General features: G+C 54.2%; 1 protein-coding gene across 1 annotated transcript; it reads right to left on the reverse strand.

Moving 5' to 3' along the window:
- Positions 1-2,397: 2,397 nt before the first annotated feature.
- On the reverse strand, positions 2,398-7,295 carry LOC136363786 (maestro heat-like repeat-containing protein family member 7). The gene is given in 14 exon segments (XM_066323268.1): positions 2,398-2,597; positions 2,888-3,329; positions 3,528-3,629; positions 3,791-3,946; positions 4,073-4,249; positions 4,458-4,595; positions 4,771-4,885; positions 5,163-5,346; positions 5,349-5,577; positions 5,823-5,970; positions 6,276-6,424; positions 6,596-6,748; positions 6,858-6,922; positions 7,175-7,295. Coding segments are annotated over 14 exon segments (2,379 nt in total).
- Positions 7,296-11,256: the final 3,961 nt, after the last annotated feature.

An 11,256-nucleotide genomic window follows, 5' to 3' on the forward strand; every position in this document is an offset into this window, starting at 1 on the left:
GGGCTATATCTATCTTTATTGGTTTTGGGTTTTTTTAGATTTTCCAGAGCCTGCTGATCATTTTCAAGGTTTTCTCCCTATCCCTAGGCCACATTCCCCTGACGTTATGTTGTTACATTAGTTTGCATTCAGTGAAAGTTACCTGCAGTGACCAGTCCATGAAAGCCCTGGGAAAACTTGAACTCCTGGGTGAACCCAGGCAAAACATTGATCTCCCATATCTGAAGCCATTAACTGCCAGGAACTGTACCCAGTGTCATGGCCTGTCCCCTGTAAGTTTACTGATGCCATTTTAAAAGGATTCCAAGTGGAAACAAGTTTTAATATTTTTGTAACTTCTGCATTAGCATTAAAATCCTTGACCAGACAGATCACATGTCAACATTTTCAGGATTTTTAAATACCAAAGCTGTCTTTTCACCCTGAGTTTTAGTGTCTCTGAACAGTCTCAGAAGGTTTTAGTTTTAGACACTACAGAAAAAGTCTCTGGTGTTCAGCTATGCCATCCCATCAGCATATACTCCTGATGATTACTGTAGGCAGGAGCAGCAAACCCAAGAATGAGCCCAAGAGGCTGTTCCTGTGTTCTCATCTCCTGCACAGCACTAACTGGGCATTATACAATGGATACAGGAGCCTCAGGGTGCACAGGGAGCCACAGAGACTTGGGCCTTTTGAAATGGACCAACCTGCTGCCTGTGCCTGGGCTGCAGAGAGCTGAGCTCCAAGGGGATGATCTAACAATGGCTGAATGGACATACCGTGGACATTTCATTGGAGACTCCTGTTCCTAGTTCTGTGAGCTACAATATTCACCTGTAACCAGCAGATTTTTTCGTGTTTGCTTGAAATTCAGGAGAGGAAAAGGTAGACATGGAAAAGTGTTCATCCAACTCTAGGGACTGCTGTGCCTGCACACCCATGTCCTAATGGCAGGCTGGTTGGAACTGGATGATCTTTATGATACTTTCCAACACAAATGCTCTGGGATGCTTAGATTCCCCAAGTGGAACTCAAAACTGAGCTATAGAAGTCCCTGCTTTTCTTTAGCAAGTCCAAGATTTTGCTTCAGAGCTCATGCATGGTCTTTAAGGTGCCTGCATGGAGGAGAGGTAGGGCCGCTGCAGCACAGGGCTTGTGCCCCATCAGAGTCTCTCTCTCATGATGGCCCCAGTGCCTCCGCCTCAGGACGCCTGACTGTGGAAGGTGAGTCTGCCCTTGAGTATGGCCATCGCAGTCATTCAGGGGCACAGGCTGCAGCTGAAGCTGCCAAGCATTGCCACGAGGCTGGCAGGTCAAGAGAAAGCTATTGTGGCCAACTCTGCTGAAGGCTTTTGCCAACCCACGGGCAGTTGTGCCCACAGTGTTCCCCCTTTCGGCATCCTGACTGGTGTGGATGCTTCGTTGTGCACATGCTGCTGTTCCTGGCACACTCTGGTGCTGTTTCTGTGGGGTCCTGAGTCATTTGGGCAGCAGTGACCCTGCAGCCCTACTCGAGGAGATGTCGCCACCCTCCCCACGGTGGCAGCAGCTCTGTGGGCCCAGAGCTCTGTGTCAGGGTGGCCTTGGTCACAGCACCGTGGCCTGGGCAGTCACGGGGGCTGGGGCTGGCCGCCAGCCCTGCCTCTGCCCTTTATTGGCAGCGCCCAGTGGTCATGCCCTTGTAGTGCCCCCCTGCCCTCCCTGTCCTCAGCCAGTCCAGCCTGGACACCTTGGAAGAGTCCCTACCCTCCTGGTGGGGTGGTGCCCCTGCCTGGAGGGCCTCTGCTGCAGGCCTGGGAGACGCTTTGGGGAAGAACCAGAGCAGCTGTGGCAGGAACAAGGCGGCTGCCTGGAGGCTGCTTATGGCCTCTGACAGACAATGCCCAGGGCTTCCCACTCCCCATCCCCTCAGGGTCTCCCCCAGCCTGGCCAACCTGCCCGGCAGCAGTGCCCCAGCCCCACAGGAGCTCCAGAGGAGCCCAGTCCAGAGGCACCTCGGAGCCCTCAGCAATCCAGCCAGCCACACACGGGCAGGAGGACACAGACGGCGGTTCCTGGCGGGCACTGGGGTTGTGGCCATCTCAGGGCACTGATCTCACAGGGATCCCCACAGCTCTGGCCCCTGCCCGCCCACTCTGTCAGCAGTGCAAAGGCTTCAGCACAACCACCAAGGGCCAAGGGGCTTCTACCTGCAACACTACACGCCTGGGCAGCTTGCTGAGAATAATTACCCTTTCCTCCTCTTCCCCTATTCCCTGAAAACCCGTGGCACCAAAAGAAATCTTGCAGTCTGTGTATTATAACACATCCTATATTTATACACTAAAGAAAAAAAAAAAAGAAGAAAAGAAAAATTTTGAAGAAAAAGGAAATCCCTACTGGCTCAGGCGGCCCCAGCAGACAGAGCGTCCAGGCTCAGCCCTCTGCAGAGCTCCAGCAGCGCAGCCAGCCGAGGCCTGACAGTCGAGGCCGTGTCATCCATACCCTGCGGAGCTGATCTTGCAGCCTCTGGAACACGGAGTATCGCCCTCTCTGTACTGCCTGGAGCACATACAATGTTTGAAGTGCCAGGTCTGATACAGCACTGCTTACATCCTCTGTCAGGTGTTCAACGGCTGGAAGAGAGAGGAACAGAGCCACGCTCAGATCCCAAAACTGCGGGGACCCGAGGAGAGCGCCCTGCCAGGGCCATCCCAGCCCGCTATTGCCATGGCCAGGAGGGAGCAGGGGCCAAGGGGATCAGCCCGAAGCTGCTGGACACGAATCCCCAACGTGCCTCTGAACTCTCTGTGTGCTCTGCCCACGCCACCCCTCGTCCACACAGGGAGCAGAGCCCTCCGCAGCCGGGCCAGAGCTGGCAGCTTCCCCCGCCAGCGCCCGCTGACAGCCCGCCGCCCTCACTCACCTTTGTAGATCAGCTCCAGCTCTTCCCACTGCCCCCTCAGGTACCGCCCGGCGATCCCTGTGAACACAGAGCCTGTCGGGCCCCAGCGGCACGGCTCCCTGCCGGCGGCGCTGCCGGCCCTGTGGCCACACGGCCTCCTGCCCCGGCAGGGCTCAGCCCGGGCCCTTGCCGCACGCTGCCGCCCCAGGGCACGGCTGCCAGAGGGCGGCGGCGGCCCCGAGGCCGGGCGGGGCTCCACGGCGCCGGGCCCGGCCGCCGCCGCAGCCGGGGCAGCAGCCGGGGTCGGGGCGGGGGCCGAGCTGCGGCGGGCCGGGGAGGGAGCCCGGGCCCGTGGCTCACCGATGAACCTGAGGGCCGCCTCTCGCAGGGGCTCCTGTGGGCTCTCCAGGTACGGCAGGGCCTGGCGCAGGGTCTCGGCCGCTCGGCTCCTGTCGTCTGCCAGCTGCAGAGAGCGGCAGCAGGGAAGGGTTGGCAGAGGGGCTCCCCCGCCTGCCCCAGGGAAGGGAGCGGTGTGTGGGGCGCAGGCTGGAGCCCCTGGTTGCATCTCTGGGCACGGGCCACAGCTGCCGGCCCCACACACTCAGCACTGCGGTCAGGGGGATTTTCCCGGCTGAAGCTGGGGCTTCCAGGCCACCCTTACCAGGACCTCGGCAAACTTCCAGAATTTCTCCTTCCTCACAGGCTTTTCGAGATCCACCCTATTCAGGTACTCGGTCACACGAAAGAGTGTTGTCCAAGAAGCCTGGAGAGCAGCAGAGATGCGTAGATGGCACCACAGCCCAGGGCACAGGACCCCCATCCCTGTTTCAAGGCCTGGAGGAGACTGCAGTCTGCGAGGTACTAGAGCAGGAGGAGCCAAACTAACCTCCGAGGGGGACGCACCAGCAGCCCATGAGTCCTCACCTGCGCCACACGCCGGTTCTCATCATGGCAGTGGAAGAATAGTGGGAGCAGGGTCTGGCGTACGTGTGTCTTCAGGGGCTTTTTTCCTTCTTCTACTACAAAAGACATCAGTGTTCGAAAGACAAACATGGAGAGCAGCTGCACCTGGCTATCATCCTGTATAAAAGGAAAGAAAAAAGATCTCAGTGTTGGCTGCACACATTGGCACAGGCCTGAAAATCCACATGGCACCAAGCATCTGGGCAGCTCCCAGTGACCATGGCAAGGGGCACAGAGCCTTACATTGTCAAAGAGTGGCAGAAGCACCTCTGCCAGCCTCAGGGCAATGGGGCTGGGTATCGGGGCATCCTTATCGAGGAACAAATAGCTGAGTAGAACGATGGTCATCCTGACAACATCGCTATCATATTCCTGCAGGAGCTCCACAAGACTTTCAGTCAGGTTCCACATTCTTTGAGCCTGTGTGGAACAGAAGTTTGTGAAACGCCACCCTGCTGCCATCGGGCCCAGAGGCCAAAGGCCTGTCCTGAAGCACTCAGGCAGCTGAAGTGGGAGGCAGCAGAGCTGGGAGCAGATCCCTCAGTGCCCAGAGTCCAGCCCAGCCCAAGCAACTGCATTCTCCAGCCCCACGCTGCCGGCACGGCTTCAGCCACTACCCCCTTCTCACCATTGAAGGGTCGTCCCTGAGCAGGAGGAGGGCTCTGAGAACCTGGCGACGCATCTCTATGCGCTTGCTCTGCACGTGCCTTGACAGGACATCCATTATACTGTCACTGCATTCACTCAAGTCCATGCACTCCAGAACCTGAAAGGCACAGGACAGTGACGGGGGACCCAGCCGACAGCAGCCTGGAACTGCACAGGGCCGGCCCCAGGCAGCAGCAGCACAGGGCACAGGCACCATTGCAGGCAGCTGTGGCTACAAGAGGGCAGAGAGCTGTGAGGCAGCTCAGCCAGGCAGCACTGGCCTTCAGGCTCACCTCCACAAGGAATGCGAGAGCAGGGAAATCCCAGTATGGCATATCTTTGCTGAGCATTTCAAGGAGGCAGCATAAGATGCTTTTAGACAAGTGCATGGATGCCTGGTGCATCTCTCTGGAAGGCAGAAAGGAGTACGAAGACGCTGAGTCAGGAGGGGAAGCCTGTCCCAGGAATGACTGACATAATTCTCAGCTTTCACCACTACCCTGCAAGAGGACCTCAGGCCTCTGAGATGTGACCGCTCCTGGGCATCCTCCTCTCCAAGCCTTTTCCAGTCTGCCAGGCCATCTCTTGCTGTTGAGGCCCTCTGTCTCATGACTATGGGGACCGTGAGGGGTATCCCAAGAAGAGAGCACAAATGGCAGAGGCAGTGGGGAGAAGGGGGTCTCACCTGGCCAGCAGGCCCACAGCATAGTAGTGGGTGTCCGCACAGAGCAGTGTGTCCCAGCCACGCTTGCGCTCCATTGACACCACCACATCCTCACACTGGAGAAGGCAGAGCAGAGACTTCAGGGTCCGCACTGCAAACCTGTGTGCAGAGCAAAGTCCAGGTCATGGTAGGAGCACCGGCTCCTGCCCTGGGGCTGTGGCAGGCACAGGAGGACTGGGATGGAGCACCTGTTGGGGCTGGTGGCAAGGCTGTGTTGCTCCTGGCATGCCTTCCAGAAGGCATCTACCTCCTCTGGTGTATCCAAAGTGCTGTGGAACACTTGGAAGAGCAGATGGACAAAGAGGCGGGGGAAATTCACTATCAGTACATGTGGGCAGCAGGACTCCTGCAGGATCTTCCACATCACCACAGTTGCCTGCAAAGGACAAAGCGTCCTGAGACAGCGCTCAGTGCCGAGGTGTCGCTGTGGCAGGGCATGAGCGTGGCAGGGAGAGGCCAGGGGAGACGCAGGGGGAGCACTGAGCCTGGTGCCCCTGAAGCTGCCCCTAGGCCAGGCTTCATTCCAGTGCAAGAGTTAGGGATATGCAGTGGGGGAAGGAGGATGGAGAGCTGCTGGAGAGGTGGCCTTGGGGTGAGCAGGGGCCAGTTCCAGAAACTCACAGCAAGGGCAAAGACATCCCTTTTGTCCCCATCAGTGGTGCATGTGCTGTGCACTGGCCAGTTCCCCAGCACATCAAGGAGTAGCAGCTGCACTTCCTCCGCAAGTCCAGGTGAGCACATGATGGTCTTCCACATGGACAAAGCAGCTCTGCAGGGTCAGAACTCTGTCTCAGGGGGACCTTGGACACAGCACCGTGTCCCTGGCAGCAGTGGGGAGCTGAGCTGGCTGCTAGCTCTGCCTCTGCCCACTGCCCCTCTCCAGCAGCACCCAGGCAGCCCAGCCCCATGGGGACAGACCCCTGAGGGGCAGGGAGGGAGCATGGCAGCAGGCTTAGGGCCTGACATGCCAGTGCTGGGAAAGGGAGTAGCCAGAGGGCCGTGAATTCTCCTTTGGTCAGGCACACCTGGGACAGGCTGTACAGGGTGAGCCCTCTGGGCAGGTGGGCCCCATACCTGTCACATGATGGGGCCACACGCAGGAGAGTCATCACCACATCAGTGGGCTGTGCCTCGGTGAGATCCAGCAGGGTCTTGTCCATCCTGCGCTGAGCAGACTCGTTGGCTATGAGCCATCGGTGTATGTATCTCACCATGGCAGGCACCTGGAGAAGGCACAGGGAGACTTGGAAAGCTGCCAGAGGGAGAAATGTCCCCACCTTCCCCAGAGAAGTGTTTCCCTTCATACCATGCTGTAATGCCCTCAAAGCTTCACAGAGACCAGCAGGTGTGGCTTGGGTGGCCAAGCAAATCCTGGAGAATGACAGGCTACTTACTTGTTCTGGACTAGAAACACCCTGCTCCACAAGCATATTCAGCAGGGCAGTACTGATCTCATGTTTGAAGATCTCTGAATATGCTATGACCTCAGTGCCCATGCTGCTGCTGGTCTCTTCCTCCCGAATTCTCTTGACAAATTTGCAAACCAGCTGTGGGAGAAGCACAAGAAGCCAGAGATGCTCCATGGAGTGCTCCCAGCACAGTGCTCGGCTGAGCAGTGACAGCAGGCCCAGCCCAGGTGGGGATGGCTGCAGGTACCTGCGCTGTCCTGCGGAAGAGGCCACGCCTGGGGTCCTGCTCTTGTGTCCCGTCCATGGCTGCATCTGGCAAAGAGTGAGAGCGGCCAGAGCTGAGGGGCTGTGGGAGAGGCCGGAGAACACAGCCCAGCCCTGCACTCCCCAGGCTGGGACTGCCCCAGGATGCCCCAGAGGATGGAGCATGGCCACTGCGGGCTTCAGCCCCAGCCCTTCTTCTGTCCTATCCAGGAGTATGTCCCCAGAGCATGGATGGGATGGGATGCAATGGGGCCTAGCCAGCAGCAGGCACAAGCCATGTGTCCCAGCTCTGCCACTCACCCTCCTGTGGCAGCTGGAACTGCTCCACCTCTTCAGTCTCCTGTGCTGGGGCAGCTCCAGGGCCTTCTTCCTCCTCCTCCAGCCAGGCCAGACTGGGCACTCTCAGAGATCTCTGCTCCATGTCAGTGACTGGATTTAGGGGAACGTGCAGGAGTGATGTCTCAGAAAATCTCCGAGTCAGCAAGACATGCAGTTATGGCTGGAATGCACCTGTAAGAATGAAGTGCTTGGAAGAGCTCAGGACAGCAAGTCCTGCACTCTGGTCTCGAGGGCTCCTGCCACAAGGACGGGAGGCTCCTTGTCAAAGATTGCGGTCTGGCCTCGAGGGCACTGGCGGAACGGATGGGAGATGCCTTGGAAAAGCTCCGGGGCACCAATCTCTATGGTCTGCCCTCAAGGGCACTTGCAGAAGAGCAGCCTTTGGAAGGCCACAGGTAACCAAGTCATGTGCTCTGACCTCCAGGTCACCTGCAGAAATAAGTTACACCTTGGATAAGGTCCAGGGCAGACACAAACCAGTGTGCTGTGGAGGGGGGGGCTCCTCAGGACACCGCTCTGTCCTGTCCCGTTCCGTCACATGCTCCGAGCACTGTGGCATGGCTGCATCACCACCATCACCTGTGTCACCACGTGTCACAAAGGACCCTTTGACTTCCTGTCCCATTCCATCCCATGGTGACTATGCTGCTGCGCTGTGTCACAAAGGGCCCTTAGACACAGCACCACCAACCCTGGGGCCGCTCCCACCCCAGCCAAAGTGGCCCAGGTTGGAAGCAATCCCTCGCCCCAAGTGTCTAAGACGGCCCTGGGACAGGATCTTTCGGAAGGGCTCACACCATGGGCAAACGCTGCCCTGCTCTGCAGGCTCAGGGCAGCAGAAGGAGCCCCCAGGGCTGCAGACACAGCCGCAGCAGGAAGGGCACGGGGCCTTGCACAGAAGCTGGCACGGCCTCCTTGGGACATGTCCCATCTGGTGGCCACCCTAAACCTGCGGTTGTGACACAGACAAGGGACGTGTGGGGCAGGGCACAAATGCTGCTCTGATCCCTGGGGCCAGGGGAACACTGAAATCTGCAGGTGTGGCAGAGTCCCCGCCCAAGCAGACCTGCCACTCCCCTTGAGCCCGGGCAGCGCTGGTGTCATCTGCTGCCCCAGAGACCTGTGCCCTGGGGGGCTTCTCTGCCACAGGGAGAAAGAGCCAATGTGCACTGGGGGCTGTGCTTCTTCTCCTGGGGCTGTTGGTAGGAGCACCTAGAGCTACTGCTGGCATCACTTGGTGTCTGTTCAGATGATGTTGCTCCTTCCTGGAATGATATTTTTCATGGAGGGGATTAGCAGTCACACCAGAACACCATCAGCTGCTTAGTTTCCCAGGATGATTCGATTGTACAGAGATGCTGTGAAATTTCCTTGTGGTTTTCTGACTCTCTTTCTTGCATTCTGGCAAAAAGGGAATCTGCCCAGCCTCTGATATTCAGCTATCTATTTGCTGCATTTCTGGCTGTGGCAGCTCATGTCCAAATACAACTGCATCCCTGCTGAACACAGCATTGGATGGCCACAAACAGGGAGGTCCCCAGTGAACATCGAGCAGACATGGGGAAGTGCAGAGGATAGGGAAAATTGTGGGAGCAGAATCTCTTCTGTGTCTCTGATTATGGTGCTGATGCCCAAAAACTAGGCAAGAAAACAGTACTCTATATTATAAGGCCTAGAGAGCAGGTATTTGTTTATTTGATGCCAGGAGTGAGGGGCATTGCTCCACCACAAACTAATTCGTCCATCCTTTAGCTTTTATACATTTTTTACTTCATGTGCACGTTATACTTTCCTAACCTTCATATTGCAACATATTTTCTAATCACTTCACTATGTAAGCCCTTGTAGCACATGTGTGTTCTCTGCACAACATGGTCGTCAGCCTCCTGGTGATCATTTTGGATGAAGGCTCATAAGTCTTTCATGCTCTTGAACTTTCCACCCCTGCTTTCTGCACATGCTCTCTAGGATTGTCTGCTCAAATAGCCAGTGGTTAGTTTTTTGCAGTTAGCTTGTTCTACTAACTTTGCCGATTTCTAAAACGAGCTTCATTCGCATACCCTGTTACTAAGTGGCTACTTCTTTCTGCAGAGCTACAACTTTTTGTGTGCTCAAGCATTACTTAGTTGCCTTGGCATCAAGTCTGCCCTTTCTTTTACCCTTTGCTAATTCTTTTGCAACTACAGTCCTTTTGTGGTCACAAAATATTTTCCTGTTTCGATCCTGTATCTCATTTTATTTTGCTTCCATTTGTGATATGTGGTGGCAGTTTGTTTACAACACCATATGAAACATTGGCTCATCATGCAGGTTCCTAAGATTAGTATTCCAATTCCTACAATTCCTACAAAAAGTCGTTCAAGCCAATTGTCTCCATTTGAGACAAATTTAGGAGAAAACCTCCCAAAAGAGTGTCCTCTCTAAAGAGTTTTAGCAACCCCTCCTGCCATGGGTTCCCACAGATTTGGAAAAATTTCCTTTAAGAAAGTGAAAATACTCTGTTTTTTAATCAAGCTAGGTGTTCACAGGCATGAAAAGAATAAACAGTTTTAAATAATGAAACTTCTTGCTATGAAGAAGAGATGATGGATTTAGTGTCTCTCTGTAAGTGTGGCTCAGTCCCTCTGCGATGTGGGCCCTCTGGGGTCCCCTCCCACACCAAAACCGAGCAAAGCTGAACAGTTCCAGAAGAAGACACAGTCCCAGGAAAAAACTCCTTGGCCTCTGGGGTAACTAGGAGGACCAGCGAAAAAGCAAAGGGAAACTCCCCGTCTCTCTCTCGTAAGAAAGCCGAGAGCTGGAAAAAAATGAGAGCTTATCTGTGTTTTGAACACAGGTGGTGAAAAAATGCCACCTCTTCACCCACTCTTCTCCATGCCTAGTTTAAAGTTACAGGACCCATTTCTGGACACAGAGCAGATAATACTGGAGAAACAGCATCATAAAGTCATCCTAGGACACCAGTTCAGATTAGGTAGCCAAGATGTTAGAATTTTCCCCATATGTTTACTCCAAGAAGTATCATCTTTGATTACTTCAGGGAGTAGTTTTGCATGTTGGCAAATGGTATTTGGCAACATGCAAAATGGTATCCATTGCTATTTGCCCTGATTGATCTCTATAAGTGCAACAACTGGTATTAATTAGAGTACAAACTCCTCCCATTTGGGCTGTTCTCATGTCTAACACCATGCGGTTTTGAAAGACTACTTCTTTTAGTGAGTTTATTTCATTTTGTAGTCTTACTAAGGCATCTGTTGTTGAATTAGCAATCACTTCTATTTCGGCCAAGATGTTTGATATCACCTTTTCCAGTTGTGCAATTCCTGAATTTGGGAGCGACACCTCAAAACTGTGAAACCCAGTGCTGTATCACACCAGTGGGTTTTTTGGGTGTTCTCTCAGTGAGTCTGCTCTTCCACAGTCCTCAAATAGTTCTTCTCTTTTCATTAGTTTGATTTATAACCTGTAACAGAGGGATAAGGTATCCCATGGTGCATTGGCCAGTCCAGTTACCTGGTAATTGTTTTAATGCTATTCCATTCCCACAAAGCCACCAAGATGCATCAGGAAGATTGCAGTTGGTACTAATTCTCACAGACTTGTTAGCAGTATGTCTATCAAAAAGACAGTTTCTTCACATTGGCTGAGTGATGTTGATCCACCCAGTTTTGTTACTGGAGAAGTTGCAGGTATTTGTTCCAGACTTGTTCAGCCCTGTGTAAGCGACTGACTCTTTGATAGGTAGTAATTGGAAAAGGGGCTTTCCCAAGGAAGATCCTGACAGTCTACACTGAGCCCTATTATTGTGTAAGATCTAGGGGTTCAAATCTGACCAATTGCTTGATGGTACCGCTGTTAAGGAAGGTTCCATTGTTGCAGCTCTCTGCAAAGCCAGCAATCCTTGAGTCCTGTATAATTAGCTGTGGTTCCTATTAGTGTTACATAGGTCTTAACATCGAAGGCAGTAACAGCATAATCAATGAAAAAGATAGTGAAATACAATATGAATTTAATGGTTTATGAGTCAATTTTAGTCCATG

The sequence above is a fragment of the Sylvia atricapilla genome, chromosome 7, assembly GCF_009819655.1.
Source record: "Sylvia atricapilla isolate bSylAtr1 chromosome 7, bSylAtr1.pri, whole genome shotgun sequence".
Taxonomy (NCBI): domain Eukaryota; kingdom Metazoa; phylum Chordata; class Aves; order Passeriformes; family Sylviidae; genus Sylvia; species Sylvia atricapilla.